The sequence below is a fragment of the Pipra filicauda genome, unplaced genomic scaffold, assembly GCF_003945595.2.
Source record: "Pipra filicauda isolate LSUMZ 115617 unplaced genomic scaffold, ASM394559v2 scaffold83_size3615187_pilon, whole genome shotgun sequence".
In the NCBI taxonomy this organism is placed as follows: Eukaryota; Metazoa; Chordata; class Aves; order Passeriformes; family Pipridae; genus Pipra; species Pipra filicauda.
This window is the reverse complement of record NW_024105020.1, coordinates 1,404,727-1,431,861: the sequence shown is the minus strand read 5'-3', so window position 1 is coordinate 1,431,861 and position 27,135 is coordinate 1,404,727. Positions and strand designations below refer to the sequence as shown.

The 27,135-nt window shown below is 38.7% G+C and overlaps 1 protein-coding gene across 3 annotated transcripts; it reads left to right on the top strand.

Annotated features, from left to right (window-relative positions):
* Positions 1–4,566: 4,566 nt before the first annotated feature.
* Positions 4,567–25,621, top strand: IL18R1 (interleukin 18 receptor 1). Of its 3 annotated transcripts, XM_027718164.2 has the most exons (14): positions 4,567–4,937; positions 5,136–5,298; positions 6,794–6,863; positions 7,457–7,606; positions 7,898–8,011; positions 9,003–9,243; positions 14,323–14,500; positions 16,154–16,307; positions 16,805–16,867; positions 19,045–19,201; positions 19,381–19,514; positions 20,887–21,048; positions 22,640–22,798; positions 24,465–25,621. In XM_027718164.2, the coding sequence occupies exons 5-14, from the start codon at positions 7,963–7,965 to the stop codon at positions 24,863–24,865; spliced, it is 1,698 nt and encodes a 565-aa protein (XP_027573965.1). In that variant the 5' UTR covers positions 4,567–4,937; positions 5,136–5,298; positions 6,794–6,863; positions 7,457–7,606; positions 7,898–7,962; the 3' UTR covers positions 24,866–25,621. The 3 variants fall into 3 exon arrangements, with proteins under 3 accessions (XP_027573965.1, XP_027573969.1, XP_027573961.1); XM_027718168.2 differs by having other exon boundaries at positions 4,567–5,298; positions 24,468–25,621; XM_027718160.2 differs by having other exon boundaries at positions 4,567–5,298.
* The last annotated feature ends 1,514 nt before the right edge of the window (positions 25,622–27,135 follow it).

Here is a 27,135-nt window from a genome sequence, read left to right as displayed (position 1 = left end):
GCCCAGGGAAGTTGTGGAGTCTCCAGCCTTGGAGACACTCAAAAACTGCCTGGACACAGTGCAATCTTGAGTGAGGGGGGTTGGCTAGATAACCTCCAGAGGCCCCTTCCATCCTTATTCTGTGATTTTGTGAAATGCAACTTACAAAGAATCTAAATTTAAAAAAACACATGTTTTTAATTAAAATTGGCTATTTTACACTAAGCAGTCTGCCCTTGTGGAATAACAGAATGACAGTCTGCCCTGTGCAAAAAAAGTCTCTGCTTTCAACATAAAGTAAATAACCATAAAAATAATAACATAGGAATAGACATTCAAAGCTTAAAGATTATTCAGTTTGGATGTTTTAAGCTTAAAATAAAGAGAACTGAGGGAATTTTGTTGCTGAACTATACTGTCCACATAGAGATTTAATGTCCTTTAATTTCTGACCTATGCTTCCCTGGTTTTGGCACCTCAAGGGACTCCAGAGTGCAGATTTGCTCTAACTTCTTGTAGAACAGAGTCATCCTGCCATCTCGTGGGTGAACAGACACTCAGAGATTCTGACCAGCTAGAAATTAGTCTATCAACTTTAGAATTAAACACAGGGAATTTTTTCAGGGTGTGCATACTGCTGTTATCTCCTGTAACCCATGTGGCATAACTTGTAAACAGCAGCTCAGAATCTGGCATTAAGAATACAATGCTGACTCTCTTACAATAACATATTTTAAAGGAATAGAAGTGTCTCTTTGCCATATAACCACAGTCATACAGAGTTGTATGTCCTCAGTTGTAAAACCTTGTCTGTGGATACTTCATATATGAAAAAGTATACACTGAATTGCTGGCAATAAAGAAATAAAGAAGGGATAGGAATAAGCAGTGACTTATCTCACACTGATGTCAGTGGTGAAGTATCTGGTGATTTCCAAAGTATGAAAACCAGCTCCCGCTGCTATGAAGTAGGATAACTTCAGACAGCATGTGGAATGTACTGCCCTCACCACATATGCATTTAATATACACCAGCCCTTTGCGTAAACATATTAAATGGTTTGGTCTTGGGGTTCCCTATAGCGTTGAGATTTGATGTTCCTATACAGCTTCACAACCAGTTCACACGGTTGTGAAGCACAAAAGACTGACCACTTGAAGGAATTTTTAGAAGTTTTTGGAAGTTTTCGTAGCAAGCTATTATTTGTAGTGTATGCAACATTAATTTCTTATAGCATTGGACAAAGTACGTTTAGAAGATGATATGTAAAATTGATAGTATATTCTATTGAATGTACAACTTTATGTTCCTGACTCTTTCAAGGGTTGAAAAACTACAGCTATTGTTTTAGAAACATATCATGCATATCCAGCTGTGCTGTGGACAGTGGGAGAACACAGGATGCTACATACCTTGTTTTGAGCAAGGTCCTTTGTACAATCTCTGTTAATGACATACAGATAAGTCTACAAATGTGAGTGGAAAAACAGTGGGACCAAAGTCCACGGGGGACCAACATACAAACCTCAGCTCACAGCACATTACCAGTGGCATCCCTCAGGGACTGATATCAGCACCAATACTGTTCAGCAGCGTTATTGATGACCTTGACAATGGGACAGACTGTACAAGCAATAGATTTTCAGACAGAAAATCAAACTGGGGAGGGATAGTTGACGCATTGGAGCAGAGGACTGCTGTTTTGGACAGCAACAGGCTGAAGAAATGACCTGATGGGAAACTCACAAGGTTCAATCCAAGGCATGTGCAAAGAGCTGCATCTGAGATGGAATAAACCCAGTACAAGTGAGGCAATGACAGAGTGGAGTCCAGGGAAAGACCACAAAGAGCACAGGTCATACAGGGAGAGGATAAGAGGCCCTATTTCTATCTTCAAGAATCCAATAAAAACAGAGAGAACGTATAGAGCCAGACTGTTCTTAAAGGAGCACAGAGATGGGACAAAAAAGTAACTGGCTCTAATAAGAACATGGGAAATTCATATTACATATTAGGAAAAAAAATGACACCATATGCATGGTCAAATGCCGGAACATATGCCCAGAAAGGCTGTGGAATCTCTGTCCTTCTAAGTGTTTGGATCTCAGTTGTAAGTGCTCTGATGAGAGGCTGGATCCAAGGACCTCCAGAGGCCCCTTCCAACCTGAATTATTCTGTGATGTTGTGATGCAGAAGAAAGTTTGAAAATGTTCAACTTGTGTACTTTAAAATTTCTAAGAAATATATGAGGCTCTAACAGACACATTATCAGTCTGTAACCTGCTTTTTGACATCAAGGACAGATAATGATGAAAAACACTATCGAATATAACTTAGCCTCTATCAAGAATTAATATAACTGGTATATAGCGATAAAAGAAGTAGATTTAAACGGACTATTGCCAGCTAAAAGCAAACAGGTTTAGACTGTGTTTGCAAGAGTTGGATGTGTTGCAATATATGATGAAAATAGTTTCACAATTTAGGTTTTTCAGTTAGTACCTCAGCATAGTGTATGTTGGATGAAAAGGAAGATGTGAAAAACTGTGAGAAGTAACTCGTCTTCCCTAGCTGGTTGGTCAGGTGGTCAGAGTTTCATACAAAAATCTGTTTTCCAATATTAGTGCAAACTTTCATTTTTGTTGTGGCATTTCCAAACTCAAAATTTGAGTTGTAGCTATTTTTAGTCAAGTTACTTCTCTTATATGAGACTATGACTTCATTAAAACTGTATTAGTCTCAGGACTAAAAAGCGTAAAGTTTATTTTCCTTTCATATACATTCACATACCACAAAGCTAGCTATGACATTAGTTGAAAGGACCAATTGAACACAGCACTTTTTAGTGCAGATGAAAGTTCAGAAATTTGAGAGTATTTCAAAGGGATATGAAAGCAAAAGAATGTGAGAACAGCTCATGGAAAATACTGCTACAAAAGAGTGAGTTAAAAAAAAAGTTTCCAAACAGTCACTAACAAGACTTAGTTTGTGAAAGTAAAAAGCTGATGACATTTTACTTCATCATTTTATTTGTTGGGTGCTAAATAGCTTTGGGACCGTAATGTAATTCTTATGGTATGCTTTAGGTTTTAAAATCAAGTACTAAGTCCTAAAACCAAAAATACCATAAAGTATCTTGTACAAAATTTTAAAGTAGTTATAGTGAGTTAGATTCTTAGCTGACTTTTCTAGAGCTGTGCTAATTTACATTATCTAAAGGTCTGATTGTTGTTATATATGTATTATTTCAATCCATGATGAGGAAAAGAAATGAGGTGAGAAGTCAAACTCCTCAGGGTTTCTTTGCTTCACCTCGGCAGTGAAAATATGCAAGAAAGCCAGCTGTGTGTAATCTCTTCCTTCTTTTTAGTTTAACCTGCTTCTTTTACCTTTAAAGTGACATCTCCTGTTGCAATTGGGAACTTCTGCATTCACAGTTGTCCTGGGTAATTCCTGCGGGAATGACTTTTTCCCGCTGTTATCAAAGTAACTTTATTTAGAAGTATAGTGAATCATTGCACAGTACTTAGCAGATAAAGTATTCATGTAATTAACAGTGGCAAGCATTCATTTACTCAGGAACACCAGAAACTCAGAAACTCCTCATGGAACTATTGTTCCAATATATCAACATTTGGCTAAAAAGCCAGCTCAATTACTGGCATGAGGGCTTATTTAGAAGTGAATACATACACTCCCTTTGCAGTAATGGAGCTATAAAATGTTTCCTATCTTGAAACTTTACATTACTCTTCCTCTGAAAGGGATGGTAGTGCAGAAAAAAATAGCAGTAACATGGGGACATTTCTTATAAAAATATCGTAGGATCATGTATTTTGTCTTGTCTTTTTTCCTGTAGACCCTATTTTGTAATTTTTTTTTTTTTTTTTTTTTTGTGGGTTTCTCTTGTGGTCCTTGCAGAATATCAGCCTTTCAGTTTTAGCTCTTTCCACGTCCTCATTCTCAAACCAGCCAGAGAGGTGGGGAGGAAGCTGTAGCAGAGATAAAAGGTGGTATACTTAGCCTAATATACTCGTGCCTAAGCTTCCATCCTATCTCCACCACGTTTCTTGGAAAAGAGTCCTACAAGAGGCGTTCAGCATAAAAGCGGAGGAAGAGGCGTTTCTGCTGAAGGTAACAGAAGGCATCACCACCTTACGCCTTTACTTCACATGGGAGGTTGTGAGAGCGAAGGCCCCCTCCCTCCCCCCAGTGTCCCCTAAAAAAGCTGATCATCTCTCCCTCTGCTCGCGGGGCGCACCGCTGGGTTTCGCCCAGGCCGGGTGACAGCCCAGCGCCCTCGGTAACCCTGGCACTGCTTCGCGCTGCTGCCTGGCCCCGGCCCCGGCCCCTGCGCCGGGCCCCGCTGCCTGCCAGTGAAAAGGGGAAGCGGCCCCGCGGCGCCTTCCCGGCCGCGGCCCCCGCACCCCGCGCAGGAACCGGCGGCGCCCGCCGGGCACCTCGTCCGGCAGGAAGGGCCCGGGCAGCGGGGCGGCCGCGGAGGGGCAGGGGAGAACGGGGGAGGGCAGGCGGGCTGGCAAGGCGAGGGTTGGGCGTGGGCGGCTCTTTGTCCCCTCTCTCGGAGAAGCCGACAGCCTGCCCCGAAAGGCATCTCTGCGGGAGTGCGGGGGCCGGCACCCGCTGTTCGAGGACTTCTCCGGGGCCCTTGCCTGTCCCCCGCCCTTCCTGTACCCGACCCTATAGCCCTTTCCTTGTCTGCGACACTGAGCCGCGCACCCCCAAGCCACTCGGCTGGGACACCTCTCTTCGGGGCCATGATATACTTTTTCGTTATTACTGAGCTGTCGTAAATAATTTAGCCCTGAAAGTGGCTTATTTCAACACACGGCCCATCACTGGCACTGCCAAGTCGCCATCTCTGAGCTGTCTGCAACCCTTTCCTTTGCACCTGGGTGGCTTTGGAGGAGGATGGGCTCCGTCAGTGGTGGAGTAGGCGGTGGGAGCAAAAGATTGTGCCTAAAACATTTGTGTACCAGCACTCAAATGCCTCATTTAGAATAAATATTAATATTAGGGACTTGCTATTACTATTCCATTAATGCTAGTAAAAATGAGTTTCTTGCATCTGCCTTTTCCGTTTTCCTTCCTGCAGTCAAGTGTTCATGAAGTGAGAAAGTCCACTCTTCTTTTTCAGGAGGCTTTTCAGATTGAGCTGTCTGTATATTGACTCGCTGAGAGGGACTGCAGTCTGTTTCAGTGATGAATGAGGTTCAGAAGAGTTATAAGTACAAGCTGCAACTCTGTGGAGTTTGGAGAACTACCTCTGCAGCGACTTTCCACCTGGCAAGACTTGCATTGTAAGTAAACAACTTCACTTATGTTCTTTGAAATTAAGGTGGATTTTCATTTTTACCAAGAAGTTGCAATCCTGGCAGAATGGTGCCTGGACCTGGTGTGGTTAAGACAACTGCTTGTTAAATACTTTTGTTTTCTTCATGAATGCTATGCAAATTATGGCACTATCTGGTGATATTTTAAAAAATACTTAGATTCCACAAGGAGCCATTCTGACAGAGGGCATATTAGTGCTTTTCTCCCTGGACCCCAAAATGATTGTTCAAACAGTCTGCTGTTCAGAAGAATCTGTTGTTTTTTTAGACAAATGAAGTCACAACTCTTTGGGACCAAACTGAGTTTTCCAAAAGTGTTAACCAAAATGAGTTACTTGACCAAAACTGAGGATCAACCACTTCAATGTATCATCACCCTTTCATTCCAAAATCTTCTGGTGATTCTGTAAAAATGAGGAATAATTGTAATGGTGCTTAAAGGCACAGAATTGTCTAGTTAATGAGATATCATTAATGTACGTTACAGAACTTAAACTTTCATTTTTTTTAAAGGTTTTGTTGGCTTCACAAATGCAAAAATATTTTTAAGAACCATTTTTATTATTAAAACTCCATCAATGTTTTTAAACATGTATAAAATTCGAAAAACAAGCTTAAAGCTATTGTCACTTTGAGCCTTATAGATAATTGGTGATTGAATAAATTTACATTGAAACTGTAATTCCCTATTATTACCTTAGCATTTTGAGTATTTTCTTTACTCCTTTATTAGGCATAGAATCTTTGTCTTACTTTAGAATAACTCTCCATTTTTTCTGAAAATTAAAAAATCTTATTCCATTCCTCACAGATTCTCTTTATATTAGCTGACTTTCACCAAAAACATTTATCTTTTTTTCCTCTCTTTCCCCTCCCCCCCGAGCTTTTTATTGAAGAGTACTGCAAACTGTATGGCTCAAATGTAAATACTTTTAGTCTACAGTAGAACAATTTCAGGCAGATTGAACAGGTTCAAGAGCAATAGGAGAGTAAGATTAATGTTCTGTGTTTTGCTTTTAAGAGTAGTCAGGAATATCAAACCTGGTTATTACTAAGTAGCTTGCATTGTACTGTGTGCATTCAGCAAAACTTCCTCTGTGAGCTGATGTGATATACCAAAAAAGAATTGGATTTAAAAACAAAAATATTTTATCTTTATGTAGTGGATTATAGTTTTATGATCTCTAACAGCTGTGTTTCTTCTGGATGTGATAGGGTGGAAAAGGAAGGTAAATTCAAGAAATAAAAATAAAGAGAGGGTCCCTTCTTTCCTTGCGAAGTGTAGGAGCTTGATAATCTGTGTGGTAGGGAACTGAAACCAGGCCTGGCAAGTTTATGGTATGACTCTTTAAAGTTGCTTGTTATAGTACTCAGAATCCAACTTCTAGCTTTCTAAATCTGTTTCTGCCTACCAGTCTGTCTGAAAAAAGAGATGTGAAACACTTCTTTCATCTCCTTACAGTGCTTTATGGGATGATGGCACAGTTGTGAAAAACTGAGGCGAAAGACTCAGAGGGAGAGCAGCTACACAGGTCAGTGTCATTCTGGAATACTGCTGGAAATGCAGTAGCCTCCTGCCTCCAGACTCTTTAGTTCGCAGGAAGTTTCTGACTGTAAATCGCAGGGCAGTGTCTTACAAGTGTGTGCTTTCTTAAATTGCTACAGGTTTCGTTATTAAAACCAAAGAAATGGATTGCTAATGAGATTTCTTTTGGCAGATCTTTGAAATACATCTCGGCTGTGTCTATGTGTCTCATTTGTTCAGGCATGTTTGGGTGAGACTAAGCATGATTATCTGTCTTGACTTCAGGAGTTGAACTGAGCTGATCATGCATCTAATCTTTCTGTTTTATAAGCAAAGCTGAAGCACAGTTTTAGGACTGTCTTTGGTTGTCAGTTAACCTGATGTTCTGAGGAACCTCAGAGAAGATGCTCCATGCTGGTCTTATTTATTAGTATTTTCCATTTGCCTTTGAAATCACAGGTGGCTACACATGAAGCAGTTGAATACGAGTTGCTTCATGTCCTCCCACTCAGTGGAAATGTTAGTGCTGTCAGCTGGTGCTTATTCCTTCCACAGACAAAATTCTAAGAAAAAATTATATGTCTCGTTGTTTTCCAACAGGCTCAAAATTAGCCATCAGCATACCCCATCTAAAACATTGTGCTGTTCTCACTGAAGGCAAGTGAAGTTTCTACTAGCTGTTTCTACAAGGTCCAGTCTTGCAAAGTTAATAATCTTTGTGGAGCTAAAAAAGCGCTGTCCTATCCTGTGGTAGGTATCTACTGGTTTGGAATTCGAGTGCTTCTGTAAGATGGTAAAATGCATCTGTTGAACAAGAAAATGGAAGAAGGAAACCCTGCAATGCTTTATGAATTTAAAATAAACTTGCTAAGAAAAATCTAGATACATTACCTGATGTATGAAAATAGACGTTATGGTAAAAATATGTAACTTCCCATTTGGAAAGCCCTCTTCAGCACCAAGCAATAGTTACACTGCTCACATGCTCAAAGGAATCTGTTTCACTGCACTTGTGATGAATGGTGAATGTGTTTTTCTTAGGCTTTCTGAACAAGCAAGAACAATTCAGTTTCATTTTTCTGGAGAAGAAGTGAGAACTCAAGAAAATGACTCTGGTGATTTTTTTTTTAATGTTTATCATAGGATCTGCTTCTGGTAAGTAAAAGTCTTTAATTCAGTAATAGAACCTTCAAAATATGTGCCATCTTCCTGACAGTTGCTTGGAATAGGGCGAGTTTTGTATTTTGTAGCTAAGAGCAAAAACTTAAAGATTTGGCAATTTCAGCCCAACTCCAGGATTAGGAAATTATGAAATAAAAAGATCAAGGATGCTACCTGGAGACACTTGATGATGTTGTATATGACCATAACTGTATGAAGAGCCACAGCAAGCAAGAAAATGAGTCTTGTTTCTTTTTGTGCCATTCAGAAGTGCAGTCACAATAGTTGCTAAACAACAATAATCTCTGAGAAATAGAATTTTTTTACTGTTAACTCTAGACCATGGTTCCTTTTCTGTATTTTTATGACTTCTGTATGAAAAAGTAAATTTGGGAAATTTGTTTGGAAAGGCAGACTTCAAGACTAAATTTTTACATATATAATCTCATTTGAAGAAAACTTTCCCAAAGATATCTGAAGTTTTTTCAGAAATCTACATAATGTAAATAGTCTACATAGTTTTAATTAAGAAGATAAGAAAATGCAAATGTTAATTCATAGGATCTGTGCTTTTATCTCAGCTATATTTGTCAAGTCAAACCATATGTGAAGAATTTCTCCTTTCTCCTTCTATTTGTGGCAGCTGCTTTATTGTAGAGTGAGGCCAGATTCTGCCCTTTGTGCCAGTTTGATTCTGACACTGTGGAACTGACATGAAAGAATTATAGGGATAGGGACATGTCCTTTTTTATTTCACCCCGCTCTTCTTTCTGGTTTTGCTTGTGTAAGGTAGAATAAAGGCTTGGAAAACTGTTTTTCAGTAAGTATTTCTGGAATAAACAAATGCTACCAAACCACTTTGCTGAAATCAAGTCACTTTACAAAAGACCAGCAGCACAGCAAATCACTTTAAAGTCAGGCTAACATAATTTTCTGAAAGAAGTACTTGGCTTCCTAATGTATCTTTTTTCCCCTTTCTCTGAAGAGAGGCTGTGTCCCCTTCGTGCCTCCATTGACGTGCTAGAAGGGGAATTTTTTTTCCTTTGTTATCCTGAGTCAAGGCAAGAGCATTTTCAGGAAGAAGCATACACAATAAACTGGTACAGAGAAAATGCTGGAAAGCAGCAACTGATAAAGGAAACACGGAGAATTGTTTCACAAATGAATTTTCTGGAGTTTTGGCCAGTTGAACTCAGTGACTCTGGGAATTACTCTGTCACTCACAGGTAGGTACACAACCCAGTAGGTGAACATCTTGCCTTTGCACATGTCTGTGATGAAGGTAATTTCTCTGTCTTCCTTTGTATAATCCATACAAAGGTACAGGGAACTGCATTGACTGTTGTGTCATTTTCTATTTCATTTCACTATAACCATCAAGGTGAACCTATTATACTTACAAATATCTAGAAGCAATTGCAGCCTTTTAAAGGTTCTGTAAACCTTTTGATAAGGCAGGTAGCATTTCTTCTGGCTTGTGATTAATTACCTAAACAAAATGAGTGATAGGCGACCCTTCTGTCCACTGCCAAGTAAAAGGAAACATTTGCTTGTCTTCTTCCCCAGACTTGTTCTTGTTTGCAGTGTTGGATGGATCTCTCACTATGAGGCCTGCCAAGTCATCTATCTGTATAGTAAAGCAATAAACAAAGAGTGGCATAGCTGAACTCTGGTTTCTGTGCAAACCTTTACATGCTTGGAGCCATTCAAAGAACAAATGAAACAACTGGATTTGATTTCTTACCACTGTATAACATCATGAGTCAAAAAGAGAAATAGGGAGGCCTCCATTATTTGGTGGTAATCTTCACTGGAACATCTTGAAAGACTAGGGAACTAAAAGGTTTGCTGCATGGAGTTCTTATGACTAACTTAAAATAAAACTGTCATTCAGCATTTACAACTGAAGCAATGATTAATTTGAAGCAGACTACTTTGCATGTAATGATTTGTGCTGTCCTTCAAGAAATATTTCTAAGATTCTTGCCTGGTTCATAAAGGGTATGGGACTACCGATACTGAAAAATGCTATTCACGTTTTTCCAGACTCAAGTTTGATAATTTACTGTTCTAAGCTAGACTTCAATTGTTAACTTCCAAGTTAACTTGGAAGCTGAAAATTTTATGTTTTATTTTGCCAGGTATCATAATTATTATCATCTTAGTGATATTATTTTTAAAAGTACAAAGTCGTGGTATATGAAATGTTAAATATTGTTAATTGTAGGGTGAAGCTTGAGAAAAATGTTATTAATAGATGCCGAAATCAATCTTAAGAGAATTATCTTTAGGGATGATGAGTATGGTAGTTTGTCTACTTTGTTGTGCAATTTTGTGTAAAAGTGTTGTATTATTTAGTGCAGACATTCGTCTGAAGCAGCACAGCTGAAGTGTGCTGCTCAGTTTTGGTCTGTAGGCATTAATATTCAATGATACCTGACACAGGCTGGTCTGTTGTCATGGAACTGTACTTGACATGTCAAGGCCGAATTGGGGTTTAAATTGTGGCTTTATTTATGGCCTTGATCAGTTGTCTATATGTTCACCTCACAAAAAACTATCAAATCTAAAAATTTGCTGTTGCTAAAGATTTTTCTGTTAGCATCAGAATGAAGGCACGTGCCAGAATCTTGCAATCCTCCTATGGGAACTCTTCGCAGGTCTCACTGCTGGAACAGTAGGCATAAGGGGATTTTTTTCATAGGATTGTAATGGGGTATTGGGCTTAGTTTATTTGATGATTCTCACTAATGGCAGGCATATTAAATGAGTTAAATTTCAGCAAATACAAAAGATTATTGCAGAAACTTTTCTGCAGAGACAGAGGACTTTTAGTGGTCTCTATTTATAGGGAAAAATTGTGGGCTATTGTGAACTACTGAAGTGATTTAAGCTTTAATAAGAATTACAATTATAGTGGAGTTAAAAGTTTTGCTTTTGAAAGCAGGTATTCAAATTATATTTTTATTTTTCTTTTTTTTCAACAATTTAATTTAGAGATAGATATTTGTAAGCTATATGGGAGTACTTATAACTGTTTAGGCAGTTTCAGTGAACAGTGTGACAATTACATATACTGCAGATTTTCAAGAAAAGAAGACGCATTGACAGATTTTGAAAACTAATTAAACGTAGGGATTTTTTTTCCCTGATATGTTACAACTGACAATACGCAAGAAGCAAGAGGTGAAAGTGATGTAACAATGTTTTTATAGTGTATTAACCACTTTTTTTTTTACTTAAAGAAGATTGAGAAGTTTTACAGACAAACCTGAAGTGTGCATATGTGTGTGTTGATGTGTTCACATGTGTTTGTTGGTATACTAGACTCAGGATATAAATTCAGGAATTAATGGACATCACCTGTAAGTCTGAATGTGTCCATATTTAGCAACATTTCTTGAAAATAAAAATTTCATATGTACTTGTAGTGAGAGTGGTAAGCAGAAAAACTGTGTCACAGATCTTTGGGAAGATTTCTAATTTGTGTGGGTTTTTGTAGCCTGTATCCTGTGGTTATCAAAGAGAAAAACAGAATACAGAAAAGCAGGTCAGCAGGTGTTGGTGACCTTGAAACTGAGAAAACTTACACGTTCCCGATAAAACCCCGAAAGTATAGAGATCTGTGATAAACACAATAAATTTTAAAATCCTAATATTGCTCACTTTTTAAATAAGTTTGGAACAGTTAAAAGCAGTGGGAACATACAATATTGCAATTTGGAAGGTACAGTGACAGTTTCTGAAGTAGACTGAAATACTGAAGATAACACTGGCTTGCTGCAGTGAAACAGCTGAAGAATTACCTAGAATTGTCTATGTATCCAGTAAACTTGGTTCATATTCTCTAAGGGGTTTCACTTCCCTGTATCATCTCCTGAGTTAAGATGATAGATTTTGTTGTTCTTTCTTGGTGGGTTTGGTGGGGGGGAATTGAAAAGCCAGAAATTGTTTTGTTCCCCACAAAGAATCACCAAAGGATCTCAGCAAGTAAAAACCAGGAGAGAATATAACAATTCTGACAGTAGCAGTTTAAACAATACAAGTAAATGCATCTTTTTTTGATTGAAAACCAAATTTTGTAGGACAAATTTATCTTTTTTTGCATAGGTATGGTTTTGACACCTTCTAAGGAGCTACTCCTAGCCAGATTTTGGCTCATCAGGTAGAATATCTTGATCCAGTTCGAGTGAAATCCTCATGAAATGATTGAAGTGATTTCACCAAATTGGATCACAGAAGAAAGCCTCTGTGGAGTGACAGTGCTGAGGAGAACATGTGGCTTTATTGACCCTTTTCTTCCATCTACTGAATCTAGATAGTAAAATTATATATATTTCATGGCTAGATCTGTACTTGCCTCTCCAGCAGTATTCAGATTAGTAATGTGATACCTAAAGAAACACACAAACTGAGTGGAATTAATTGAAATTAATGTTTATGTCTACACCTAAATTTATCTTAGGTACCTTTACTGTCAGGGAGAGAGAGGTCTTTCTGTTGCACAGATTATCTTGTCCTAAACAGAATATATAAAATAGATCGTATAAACTGCACTGTAAAAGGGTGACTGCTGACTGTGGTCCCATTGCTGACTGTGATCAGTAGCTCTGATTTAAATGTGTAAATATGATGTTGAAGAATAGGTGAGGACCCCACCCATCGTGAATACCCACACAAGCACATCTCTGATGGAAAAGTTTTGGTAAGGCTTTTCCTGTTTATGACGGCATAGTCAACTAATCATAGTTGATTGAGAAACCAAACCACGGTTTTGGTTTAGAGAGTCAATTGCAATTATGAGTAATGAATATCTCAAGTGAGTAAAGAGAACAAGGAGAACCTGTGTAGGCTGAGAAGGAGCTATAAAGGGAAGAGTGTGAGCAGAATACATAAATGCATTTGTTTGGCAAGCTTAAGAAGTGGAAAAGAAACAACCCAAGACTTGGTCTAAATTCATCATATAAATGATGTCCTAATAGTTCTTCTGAATCTTGTACAGTCAAAAGGCATGTCAGTCAAGAATGGTGTTTAAGCTGGTATACTTGCTGGGGATGTTTCTCCTTTCCAACTGCTTTATCTTCTTGGCCCTTCTCATTGAAATGATTCTTGACTAGTTGTAGCTCTGGGAGCAATTTATTTTTCTTTTCTTGGAGGCAGAAGGATTCAAACATATTTATGAAGATATGACTGACATTGGAGGGAAGTGCTCTGTGATTGCTGCTTTTGCTTTGTCAGGCCCTGTTTGTTCAGTAAACAAATGAGAGCTCTATTCACTAATTGCGAAATCTCACCTACTAACTGACAGAATCTCACCCACTAACTGTCAGCAACATATGGCTTTCTCATAAGCTCTAACTTTGCCAGATTTAAGTCAAAAGTCCTCCAGGTTCCTTTCCCTTGGTAGTCATGTATTTGGACATATCCAACAGTGAAATAACTCATGGCTATAATATGATTCTTTCAAGGAATATGTGAGTAGAACTTAGTAGATATCTGAATCACAACGATCAGCTCCTAGATATTCAAAGTAGGTGTTTTTGGAGCATATTCATGTGATCTTTTATAGATACTGCATGGGATGTTACGACTCTGCTGTAGAAGTGGTAGTTCCTGACTCTTCCAGTCAGCCTGGGATGGTGAGCTACTGTAGATCTTTTATCAGTGCAGGACTCAAAGACAAAGAGATGCATGCTTTCCAAAATGTCTTGTTCTGCAGACATGCTTGAATCCATAAATGATGCTGTAATTCAGGAGACTTGCGGAGTTCGGGAGTATTTCCAAAATACCAGTGACTATCTGCAGAGTATCAAACAATGAATAATGTTGCTTTGTGAACAACAGTAGAGTTGCCTATCTCATTTTTGATATGTTTTACAAGTATATTTTTCAGTTACTGCTTTAAACCTTAGCAACACATAGGAGATTATACCTGCAAAATATTTAGGTGATTCAAGGTCCTGAAATTCTTTTATGCTCTTCTGTAACTATACATGATGCCACAGATTGTTGCATTCTTATTTGGGTTGATGTAGCACATATTGCCATATTCCATAGATATAATTATATTGTCAAATGTTTTGTGCTAGTTGATTTAGTTTAGGTAACCTGTTTGTTAAAGGAAGTAACACTTACTTGGGGGTGGAAAAGTAATAAAGGTGAATATAAATAATTAGGTCGCTGTAGATGTACTTTTTACCTAACAGGTGTATTAGAGAATTTATTTTGTATTTTGTGTGTAACTCACTAGACTGCATTCTTTTAAAAAGCTCCTAAAACTGATTTTGCTAATTTTTTTTTCATAGCAATGGAAAACAAAATTTTATAATTCAAAAGTGGACCTTGAATATACTTGAAAGAAATGAAAGCAGCTGTTTCAACAAGAATCATTTAACTACGGAAATAAAAAATGCTGGAACTGGTCATTCACTGAAATGCAGTGATTTGTCTGTCAATGAAAATGACAGCGTAACATGGTACAAGGTAATTACTGAAACAGTTTCACTCAAATAATTGGCTATAGAAACAAAATATCTGATTGCAGAAAAAAATTAATTGCAAGCAAATTTTTAGAAGCATCTACAAACACTGTAAGGCTTTAATTTCTTGGGTGATTAGGGAAAAAAACTTCAGACAGATATACGAAATGAAGTTTTTCTCTGCTCTCAGATTTATTAGAAAAGTGTACTTTTTTCAGAAGTTATTAAACTGGTAGTTTGTAATGGTAAAAGATCTGATGTGTATGTCTGTTTGCTGATTTAGACACAGCTGGTTTAGCCAGCTGCTACTTTGCTGATACAGATATACTGATGCTTAATGAGGTATCAAGATATTAGTTTTACAGGTGGCATGTGCTTGTAGAGTAACTGCAAACTTTTTACTTTTGCTGCTTCTGAACACTTTTTATAAGTTGTGACAGATCCAGTTCTGTTCATTTTAGGCGAATCATCTGCATTCTCTCTACCAACTTTTACCAGAGCATAGCTGATAATAGTGTAAGCATCTGTAACTGTTGGGTGTTGTGCTCAACCACTGGATGAGGCACCCTGAACAGGCTTCTTCCACCCTGTTGTGTCACCTTGAGCATTGCTCCTTATTCCTCTCAGGTCTCCTGGTTGGAGTAACAGACCCTGTTCGCTGCACGTTGAATCAGTTTCAGGAAGGGATTTTGACTGCTTAAGGATGGGCATCTGGAGTAGCCTGGCAAGAAAGAGCTATGGCCCTATAATAACAAGCTATTTTCTTGTTCTTTGGGGCCTGGGAGGATGGGACCATTGATGGATAGGGCCGCAGGTTGTAATGCTTTCCTCAATAAAGGACCATACCCCAGACTGGCCTCTCTCATGGCTAAACTGAGCATACCAGTGCTACTGTGTGAGACAGGTGAAGCAGCCATCCTTGCACCTAAATATCCTTTAGCACTTGATTGGGTCAAAATTTTCAAAGTCTTCCTATTGCTCCCTAAGGTGAGATAAAACCAGGGTGGTCACACATGCCTTTTGAGCAAGAGCCTGGTAGTAAACGTGCATCCAGAAAAACCCATTCCTTGGACAATTTCTATCAGCGCTCATTTCCCTTTTGATCTAAGGTAATTCAGACCAGAACCAGATATTGCTGCCTTTTAACAGGACGTTTCACTTAGCATGTGCTGTGAATTAAAAAACACCCACAAACTAGAGTTTTTTTCAGGAATAGGGAGAGTAAACACATGTGAGTCCAATTCTTGTTACCCTCTGAGATGGTTACTTTCCCTGTTGTTGAGGTGTTTTGTTTTAACCTGAAACCTCCTCATAACCTAGACAGCTTTGAGCCACAAGCAGATGACACCTACAGACCCAAGCCATCATTTTGAAAAAAAAAAAAAAAGAGTGCTTTTGAGTTCCCAATACAGTATTTTTATACTCAGATACTTACTTGAAATTGCAGTGCTCTCAGCTTCTAATGGGTTAAGTGGTCAAAAGTTTCATTTAAGTGACCATGAGTGAAAATTTGGCCTCCACCTCTTTTGGGTCAGACACATGTCATTGGGATAGTGAAAAGAATGATGGTGACACTTTCAAAAACAATTTTTAATTTCTTTAAGGTTTTGAATGCATATGTGCTACAGAATAGTGTTTTCTGGTTTTATTGATGCAGGACTGTAAGAATTATGAACATGAAACAGAGAGGGAACTGCATTTTAGAACCTTAACAGCACAGCACTCTGGGATATATACGTGTAAAATTATAATCAGTCATGAAGGAAAGATATACCACAGCACAAACACAATTAAACTGATAGTAGAAGAAGGTAAGAAAGCTTTCTAAAATTTGGAAGCATGCTTTCTGGTTCACTTTACAATGAAGATTTTTAATTGCAGTTCTCATTTGATAAATATATACAAGGGGGAACAAATCTGGTAGTCTGAACTATTTCACAATAATTTGAAAAGTAAAAAAGCAGAAGTTAAGATGGCATATTACCTATTTTGGAAGATGTATTTGGTATGTTTTTCCTGCAGTTTTTTTTTTTTCAAAATAGCTGCTGTAAGTCATACAAACTTACTAAGAGTTTTGCAGAAGAGCCTTTCCAACCATTTTAAATTGTGCACTGTACGTATATGTATGTAAAAAAATTCAACAAGTCATACTGTGTTTTAAACTACTTAGTAACACCAGAGTCCAGATATTGTTCTTTGAATTAAATGGAATGTATGCTATTAGTTTTAGAAATAGAGGAAGTATGTAATTTGTACTATGGAACAATGTATGTGAGCTATTACTTCAATAGCAATGTTTCTATTTTAGATGCACCAGAGGCTGTAACTTTGGAGATAATTGGACACCATGAAGAAATTGAAACAGAAATAGGTATGAAATTAGTACAAAAATCTTTGTGGTAGCTACTGCACGTATATGCTTTTGTTCTGATCTCTTTATGGTTGATGGTCTGGTTAAGTGTAATCAACTAGGAATTGTCTGTGCACCCTCTTGTATCTCATCTAACTTCACACCTGGTTATGTTTTGCCTAGTGTATTCCACGGTTGATATACCAGTACACTGAATGTACCTTCTACAGAGGCAGAAGCTGAGGTTGCTGCTGTGACCAGCAAGAGAAAGTGGTGGTGGTGATAAACCATCTCTCCGTGGCTTTCTTTTGTAGACAGCAAACCCTTTGAAGCAATGTGGAAAAGGTGTATAGTTTTTTCAGTGAACAGCAATAATGAGAAATCTCCTTGCTACCTGACGCAGTTGAGGATGTTATTCTTCAGGGAAATGAGAAGTGTGAGGAAGTGACAGTCCTGGTAATGCGGGCATGAAGATCTGTCACTGCTTCAAAGAATTTGTCAAGAGACCTTACCTGTTCTTCTAGCTGGGAGTAGGTTAGATAACATGATCTGCAGGCTTCACACAGTCTTGGACAGGATACAGGATTTTGTGTTTGAGGCTGTAATTAATTTTAGAAAACAGAAGTTTACCTGTCTTTTTCCTCTCCTGTGCCTGAGGGCTTCTCCCATCTGGTTACCTAATGCTTCCTTTCCATGTGTTACCTCCTCTGTGGCTCATACCTGTATCTCATTTGCTCATCTAGGACCTCAGATGCTAATTTTCCTTCCTTCTTACAAATGTTGCTTGATAGGTCCTTTTTCCAATGGTAGTACCCCAATCCTATGATGCCTAATGACTTCCAACCTCCCCAGTACACGCTTCCGGCACGTTTCTTCCTCATTACTGTGCTTGTCCCAACCCTTAGAAGTTAGCAGGGTTCAGCATCAATTGATTATGAACTACCATTCCTTATCTGCCTTGATAAGATCATTTCATAAGGTCATTGAACTACCTACTGAGTCATGAGACAGATGGCATGGTGGAGAGTGGAGGGCATTTTCAATGAGCTAGGTCCATGATGTTAAAAACCTGTCATTGTCTAGATGGTGTTCTATAATCTCCCCAAAAATAACTGGAAAAGCTGGAGTTGCAAGGTAGAGGATACTAGAAGGTTAGGTCTGTGTTTCAGTCTGTGCAAATGTGATTTGGATTTCTAAGGTCTGAATCTAAGATGGCCAGATTTTCATCTGGATCCTGCTTTGAAGATTCTGTAACTATCCACTTTGATAAGTCTTGAGAGGTCAGCTTATAAGTGCCCTTGGAGAATTGCTGGGCAGGCCTCTCTTCCTGGAAAGCATTTGTGTATATGGCCTGAACAAGGACTAACATGCACTTTTTATGGCTTAATAAAGGACATTCTGGATGTGTTCTCTGGAAATGATTCTGGCATAACCTAGAAATAGTGGTGCAAAGTTGCAGCTAACTTCAGGTCAAGCTTCCCACGACAGTGTTTAAAAAATCTCACACTCCAGAGCTGCAGTCTTCTGCCTTTATTTTTCCAAGTGTACAGTTGTCCTTTTGGTTTTGAACTTTCTTAAAAATAACTGAACTTTATGGAATGGTTGCTCTCACTTCCAGTTAGTGCTTTTAAATGGGGCAAGTAACTGACTGAGTAAATGACTTGTTCACATATTCAGGAATTCCAGGTGTGGTACGGGAACTTGTTCTGTGAGAGTTCAGCAAGGACTTTGGCTTTATTGAGTAGTCATATGTAGTTTATTTATGACAATCAATTGGTTGTAATTCCCCTTACCAGTTACTTACTTTTACCTGGCCCTGGAGCACTAGTGATATGTTGTCCTCTCCTGTTCTCTGCTTGCAAAACACAGTCTAGTTCATAGAATCTTAGAATATCTTGAGTTGAGAGGGGCCCACAAGGATCATCAAGTCCAACTCCCATTAGTTCTCTAAAGCCTGAAATACTCTGGCATATTTAAACTCGACTGGCTGTGATAGTTTATCTGAGAGAAAGGAATTGGATGACTGTCACTCTGCAACAGGGTGCAGCAGAACACTTATAAAACATTGAGCAGGGGCTATGAAATCCAGAAGAGAGCACAGCTCATGGGATATTTTGGCTGGAAAGCTGACATTTTACTGCACTGTGAACATGAATACTACTTCTTACTAGATCTTCTCACATTATACTTTTTTTTAGGTAAAGAAGAGATACTCAATTGCACAGGTTTCTTGGGTTATTATATGCAAGAAGATGCCAGCCTCTACTGGTTAATTAATCAAACGTTTCCAGAACAATGCACAGGTATCCCTGAGAATGAACCTTCAATATGTGAAGAAGAGTTCAAAAAATTACAGTAGGTTTCCTGAAAATGCTGTACTTTATATAGGATAATGTCCTGCACTTTGTACAACTGCAAATTCAGTAAAATTGCAGCCTGAGGGGTTTTTTTAGAACCCTTTCGTCTAAATCTGCCTCTCTGGTGGTTGTAGATTTCTGTACAGGTAGTGTTGCTAACACCATTCCTCCTTGCAGGTTGGGAAACAAGTTTTATGTCACAAGGCTACTACGGATTAAAAAAGTAACAGATGAGGACATGCATCATAATTTCACCTGCATGTTGCAAGCTGATGAAAGCACACAAATAAAAATAGTAAAACTGAAGAAAGGTATGGCATGATCATTCTTCTCATACTTAATTATTAATCATGGCAGCCTTCTCAGTCCTGAGGACAGGGTACTCATTTCAGAACATCTCTTCAAATATGTCTGTCTGCTTATGAAGTCCCTGGTCCATCTAGTACTGGACCTAACACCCTGGGTGATTCCTCCTGCTCTGAAACGGGCAGAAGGAGTTGCTAGAGCAGCTGTGTCTGGGCTCCATAGTCTAACTGCTGCTGCTGTGGACACAGCTGGGGACAGATCCCTGGGCAGCATGTTGTTAAGATCCCATGACAAAGCATTCCCCTGTACTTTCCTACTCATCAGATTGGTGAGATCACAGGAATTAAATACCCAAACTTGGTGCAGCCCTCAGTCTTCTGTTTGGAACACTTTGTTTATTAAGCATCCCTTCTTAAAATTAAAATCTGAGGGTTTTGTTGGGTTTTTGTGTGTGTTGGTTTTTGTTGGGTTTTTTGGTGTTCCCCCTTCCCCCCTGCCCCCGACCCTCCCGCCCTCAGAAAAGTCAGTCTTTTATGTTGCTGATAATGCCTGAAACATTCTGGTCAATGGTTTCTGTCTTGTCAGGAATTCTATACTTCTAGCTATGGAAAGCTAACCTCTACCATATAGCAGGACTTCACATTTATAGTCCAGATGACCTGGAGATTCATCACAAATGGGCATTCTCTTCTTGTTTTCTAACTCTATCAGGCCTTTCCAAGTTTTACTGGAAGGAAAATATGTGAAAATAGACTTGTCAAAAGATGATGCATATAATAAAGCAGAAGTAGTACAGACTACAATGAGCATGACTTAACAGTGCCTTCATCAAAACTTCACAAAGTTAAGTGTTAAAATTCTATGTTTGAAACTAAAAAAACACCAAAGATAACATAATAAAAATAATTAAGAAAAAGAAAAGCCTGAAAGAGATTAGAGACAAGAAAAAAAAATCGGCCAAAGAGATTAAAGGGGGCATAAAGGACTATTATGCATGGACTGAGAGGGGGTGAAAGGGAGATAATAACAGGACATAATAAAGAACCTGGAGAAAACTCATCACAAAAGTGAGTGACCAGCAGTTTGGTATACTGTACATCTATGAGGATTTGTAGTGTCAGTCTTGATCTCACATACACTTCATTTATGTGTGTGAACGCGTGCAAGACTGTTTCTCCAGTTTTTAGAGTATTTCTGTAGTTCTCCGTTTCAGGACAAGTGGCATGTGTATGTGCTTGAATTATTAGCAGGAAAGGATTTTCATCAACACTGTAATTTTTTGAGGTGATTTTAAGGTGCCGTCAGTATTGGATACAGTAATTTTGTCATATAATACTCTTTGATAAGGCTGTAATTTCATGGGTTTCTGTTTTACAGGGAACACCCAAGATCTGCCTGTGCATGTATTTACAACTGGAATGGTCCTCGCTGTACTATTTCCATTTGTTGCTATAGCTGCACTGTTTGTTTGTGTGATGTTTAGGGTTGACTTAGTTCTATTTTACAGGAATATATGCAGAAGAGATGACACTGCTGAAGGTATGACCTTGTTAATGTTGACATTGAAATAAGTGTATTGATTAAAAAATAGTTTTTGGTAGGCTTTATAAAACAATCATCTTTGAGGAAGACAAAAAATTAATCTTAAATCCAGGAGTTTTGTGAGTAGAAACAGCAAAGAATATGTAAAAGAGAACTTGATGGTCAGATGCTAAAGTGTGTTTGTTATACAGCTGTGGCAATAACAGCAGATAAACAGTGAAAAAGCTGCCTCTGGAGCAGGTAGTGGAAGGGACATGGTTAGATGCTGTTCAGATGAGCTCTGTTCTGCCATATTCTTCATTGCAAAAGTATATAAAGGTGGAGAAGTTTGCAGTTATCTATCTGTGAAGAGGATGAACACTCTGGAGTTGTCGACCAGGCAGACTGACAGAAAATTGTTTTCTCCTCACTGATGCCCTTCAGTGAGGTGAAGGTTAAAATGCTTCCTTGACTTGCAGAGGCCATTGCAATGTTTATGGGTTTGTCATTACATGCACTTAAAGGAGAGCAGGATCTTACCAGGCAGCATCACTGTGGTCTTCACAGCAAGCAAGCCTGACAGTTACCCAATTTTGGGAATAATTTTTCTGAAAATTGTGGTGAAAAAACTTGCTGTATGTATGGACCTGATTTTCCTAATCTTCCTTGGTCTCTAATGCTTGAGATTTGTCAGTAATGGGTGGATATCATTTATGCCTACTGGTGTTATTTATCTGTTTGTTGATGTTAGCTGTCACTGCGTCCTCTGGCTTACAAGGAGGATCTTTGAGAACCTGGACTAGGCTACTCTGGAGGAGCTGCCTATTGGATAATAGGCAATGGATTTCCTATTCCTAGAGCTCTTGCAGTTGTAGGGTTTCACTGGCTTTACTTTGTGCTCTCTCTTATGAACTGCATGCAGTAAGGCATTCAGAAAGGGAAGCAAAGAAATACAATTTAAGATGCAAAGCCATGTGTGCCACTGTATCGATCCAGATAGTTGTTCTGCGGAAAGGTTCGTGATTGCTCAGTGTGGTAGACTTGCCCTCTGAATTGGTCTTTGATTTTGTGTTTGTAAATTAGTGCCCAAAGCATGACCAGACATAGTATACTCCTGTAACTTTTAGTTATGACTTTTAGTTATAAGAGTAACTGATTTTATTTTGCTAGTACCCATTCTACAGAATTATTTGATATTCTCAGACAAAAAGTAAAATAAATGTGGAAATCCGCAATATCTCTTAAATAACAATTTTATCAGGTTACATATACATTTTTTGCTTCCCTTCATTTCTTCATCATCACAGATATGGCTTTAACTGGTTAAATTAATTGAATTTTATTTCAAAACACTGCTGTGGAAAGGAAATGTTATTTTCAAGTATTTGCCAAATGCAATCAGAATCTTTTGTATGAAATTTAAATTGATTCAGGACTTCTTTTAAATCTGATGTAGAGTGTTTGAAGACTGTTCGGGGTATCAAAAGAAAGAGCAGGAGTTTCTAGATGCTTTGCTACTGAGACAATAATTCTGAAAACCAGAATGATGGATCAGACACTGGATTTCTGATGGTTGCTAACAAGACAACAATTGTTGATTTGTTTTCAGATGGAAAAGAATATGATGCATTTGTGTCTTACCTGAAAGACTGTGTTTCTCCAATTGAAGAGGAGAGAGAATTTGCCTTGAAGATATTACCCATGATATTAGAAGAAAACTTTGGGTACAAGTTATGTATATTTGAGAGGGATGTATTCCCTGGAGGAGGTAAGTGTATTGCATATTCTTGTCATTAAATAGGCTCATCATTTTGACACAAGGGTAGAAGTCTGTAATTAGAAGGAATTGTGTCAAATGTGTTATGCATTGATAGGATACATTTTCCATTTAATTTAGACTGTGGGCATGCAAAGTTTGCTTGCACACATTTTACATATTTTATAGATATATTTATGAATTCATATACACTTACACACAGAGAGACACAGACACATATATCTTTAATTGCAAAGAGCCAAGATGAAAAGATGAAAAAGATAGCATGGAAGAAGTTGAGAACACAGATGATGTCAGGTATTTCACAATGATAGTGCTTTTGCACTGCTTTTGCTGAGGGCCAATGAATGTACTCACATTACTGCACAGAGCAGCTGGTATCTCTGGTACTAGTTACTCTTAGGTAACTTGTATGTTTGCTCTATCTTCAGTGTGGTGGTTGAAACCATTTTCTGAATGTAATGGGTGCCATAACAAAATAGAAATGAGAACATGGAGTTTTGTTTCTCTACATGCCCTGTGGGTAGATCTGACATTGGCCTTTTGTAGATGCTTGGAAAAAAGATACTAGGAGTTTCTATTTAGTCCAAAGATCTAGTTGAGGATTAGGATTTCATTATTAAAACCATGGAACAATAAGTTCAGTCAGCCTCCTTCACTAGGCAGGATCTTGTCTCCTTGTATCCATTCCTGACATATTTTTCTAACCTGAGAAGTGCCACAGCTCTCCCAAGCCTTTTTTTTGTTTTGTTTTGTTTTTACTTATTATTTCTTTTTAAGTGTTAAAAAAAGGTTTACTGAAGTGTGCATTCTGATTCCTTCGGTAGTTTTAACTTATTTCCTTTTCTCTGGTCTGATCCATTGTTAACATGGAAAATATAACATTTCCTTCTATTTACAGGAGCTTTTGGTGTTTCAATACCCTTGTCAGTCTCCTTTTCCCCGCAGTTTTCTCTTCTTCAGGGTACTTCTGCAGTTTGCTTTGCCTTTCCCTACAAGGCATGTTTTCTAGATCTCTGGTCCTTGTAGACTTTGTTCCGTGGTGTTGAAACAAGCACTGGAAACTGTGCGTGAAAATTGCATCTGGTGTTTAAAGGGTATCACCACTTGCTTTCATTCATCACTTTTCATGCCAAAAGTCGTCAATATAAAACACAGTTGGAATTCATTCTGCCATTACGTGCTAGTCTTATCAGCCTTGGATTACTGGCAATAGATTTGGGTGTTTGGTGTCATAAAGAAAGGTGTAACCTGAAGAGTACTGGATATTTGGAGAGAGGTTGCTGTTGGTGGCTTTCTGTGAAATCACTCCGGTGATACCTATGATGAAAGAGCAGAGATGTCTGGATGGGAGAAAGTTAAATTTTGCTGTCACCTTCTGTCCATGTTACTCCTGCCAAACAGCTGTCTAGAGTAGATGGCGATTATAAATAGGTTTTCGTCTGGTCTAAAGAAAAAGTTTTGGCCATACTTGAGTTCATTTTCACAGACTCTTAATCTGTAATATATATTAATCACTTCGTAAGAACAGGATGCTTACATGCTATCACATTATAAAAGGAACATTTTTTTGTACATATGTGAATGTTAAAAAATTGTCGATTCAGTGTCTATTCTTTCAATTTAAATTAACAACATATTTATCTTTAATTTGCAGCAGTTGTTGATGATATCCATTCATTCATTGATAAAAGCCGAAGATTAATCATTATACTGAGCCAGAACTATGTTTCTGACAGAGCCATATACGAACTTGAGAGTGGACTGCATAAAGCCCTAGTTGAAAGAAAAACTAAAATCATATTAATTGAATATATGCCTATAAGTGACTACAGTTTCTTGCCAGAATCACTGTCTCTTTTACCATCAAAGAGGGTTGTGAAGTGGAAAAAGAATAAATCTCTTCCTGTGAATTCCAGATTTTGGAAGAACCTTCGGTACCTGATGCCAGCAAAACCTACCAAGATAAATACCAAAAGGCACTATAATAATCTTGACATAGGCTCAAAAGCTGCTCAACTGTGGACTGAGGACTGTGACTTTAATGCAGTATTATAACAATTATGGAGAAAAAAAATGTTGCAGAAAACGGGAAATTTTGCTAACTAATAAAACGAAATAATATTTTGGAAAATAGTGTTCATAAGAGGCCAGCTCTGACATTTGAGAAGAATGTAGAAGAATGTAGAAGTTTTTACAGTGAATAGGATGATGTTAATCCCAATGCTACTGTCCTAGAGAGTTTCCTCAGCAACCTGCACAGGGAGCAGAAGTTTCATTCTGCTTAGGACTTACCACATGGCACGAAGCACAATGAAAAACATTCTTATTTCGCATTTTTCAGTAATGTAGAATGATAATAGTTTTACTTACATACTTCTTGAGGCCCTTCAATAAATATATTAGTATTTGCAATCTCTTGTTTTTATTTAGATGCTCTTTATTTTGTATTTTGATATTTTCTAAGGATCCTAATTGGAAATAGACCGAAACAGCTCCTGCCCTACGGAGTTTGGCATGCAGGCTTTGGGCAATGTCAAGTAGAAAAAACAAATAAAAACAGAGAAAAGGGAGATTAGAAATAGTAGGGCAGATTTGGACAATATTTACTACTGAGTTGTACATGGTATAGACAAGTGGGAATGATTTGGAGAAATGGTAAAGACTTTACATCCTGTTTCACTGAGAATAATGTAAACACTCATTTTGGCAGAGAGAGGAGGGGGATGAGATATAATTAAAGGTCTAATGTGTTATGTATGTGAATATGTGTAGTGCATCATCATCATGGCTGGGCTTCACGAACGAAGATTTGGGAAGGGCTCTACCCACGTTTGTTGCAAGCGTGTTGGTGGCTAAAAAGGCCAATATGAGATAGGCATGTCCGGTTGCAAAAGGCACAGCAGAGAGACTCGTTAGATGACATATTCTGCAAGGCACGATTCTTTCTGTGCTGTCTTTTCTCCTCAAGCGTGATCCTGTGTGCTTTCTCAAAAGCATCAGCAGCGTTATAGATGGTGTGTCTCCAGACCTCCCGATTCGAGGCCAAAGTAGACCAGTTATGTTGATCAATATGGCCAAGGCTGAGATGTTGTTTCAGGGAGTCCTTGTATCTTCTCTTCAGGGCTCCTCTCTTGCGGCAGCAGGTGGCAAGTTCACCATAAAGCAAGATCTTAGGGAGGCGGTGGTGCTTCATCCTTGAGACGTGCCCTGCCCATCGCAGCTGTGTTCTCAGCAACATGGCCTCAATACTTGTGACTGCTGCTTGTTCTAGAACAGATGTATTGGTCACATAATCTGACCAGTGGATGTTTAGGATTGTGCGGAGACAGCGTTGATGGAAGCGTTCTAGGAGTCGCAGGTGGTGGCGGTAGATGACCCATGATTCAGATCCATATAAGAGAGTAGACAGCACTATGGCTCTGTAAACACAGATCTTTGTACTTTTCTTCAGGTGTTTATTTCGCCAAACTCTTTTATGAAGCTTTCCGAAGGCACTATATGCCTTTGCTAACCTGTTGTCTATCTCTCTGTCAATCTTACCGTCTGAGGAGATGAGGCTACCTAGGTAATTGAACTGCTGGACTGATTTGAGTTCTGATTGGCCAATGGTGATGTGGGGATGATGGAAGACTTCCTGAAGTGCTGGTTGATGGAGAACTTCTGTCTTCTTTAAGCTGACTTCCAGCCCAAAGAGCTCAGCAGCGTCTGCAAAGCAGGATGTTAAACGCTGCAGAGCTGCTTCTGTGTGTGCAACAAGGGCGGTGTCATCAGCATAAAGCAGCTCCTGGACAAGAGGGTTTGAGGTCTTGGTGTGGGCCTTCAGTCGCCTTAGGTTGAAAAGGCTTCCATCAGTACGGTATCAAATGTAGATACTGTCCTGATCATTGAGGTCTGCTGTGGCCCATTGGAGCATCATGCTGAAAAAGACTGTGAATAGGGTTGGTGTGAGAACACAACCTTGTTTCACGCCATTAGTTATTAGAGAGGGCTCAGAAAGTGTGTTGCCATATCTGACTTGGCCGTGCTGATCCTCATGGAGTGAGATGATCATTTTAAGGAACTTGGGGGGACAACCTAAACGTTCCAAAATCTACCATAGACCTTTTCTGCTCACAGTGTCAAAAGCCTTGGTGAGGTTGCCAGAGGTTACATAGAGACCTTTGTTCTGTTCCCTACAATTCTCTTGCAGTTGTCTGAGAACAAACACCATGTCTGTGGTACTCCTGTTGGCTCTGAAACCACACTGACTTTCAGGTAGAATTCCCTCTGCTATAGCGGGTATTAGTCTGTTCAAGAGTATTTTTGCCAGGATTTTGCCAGCAATG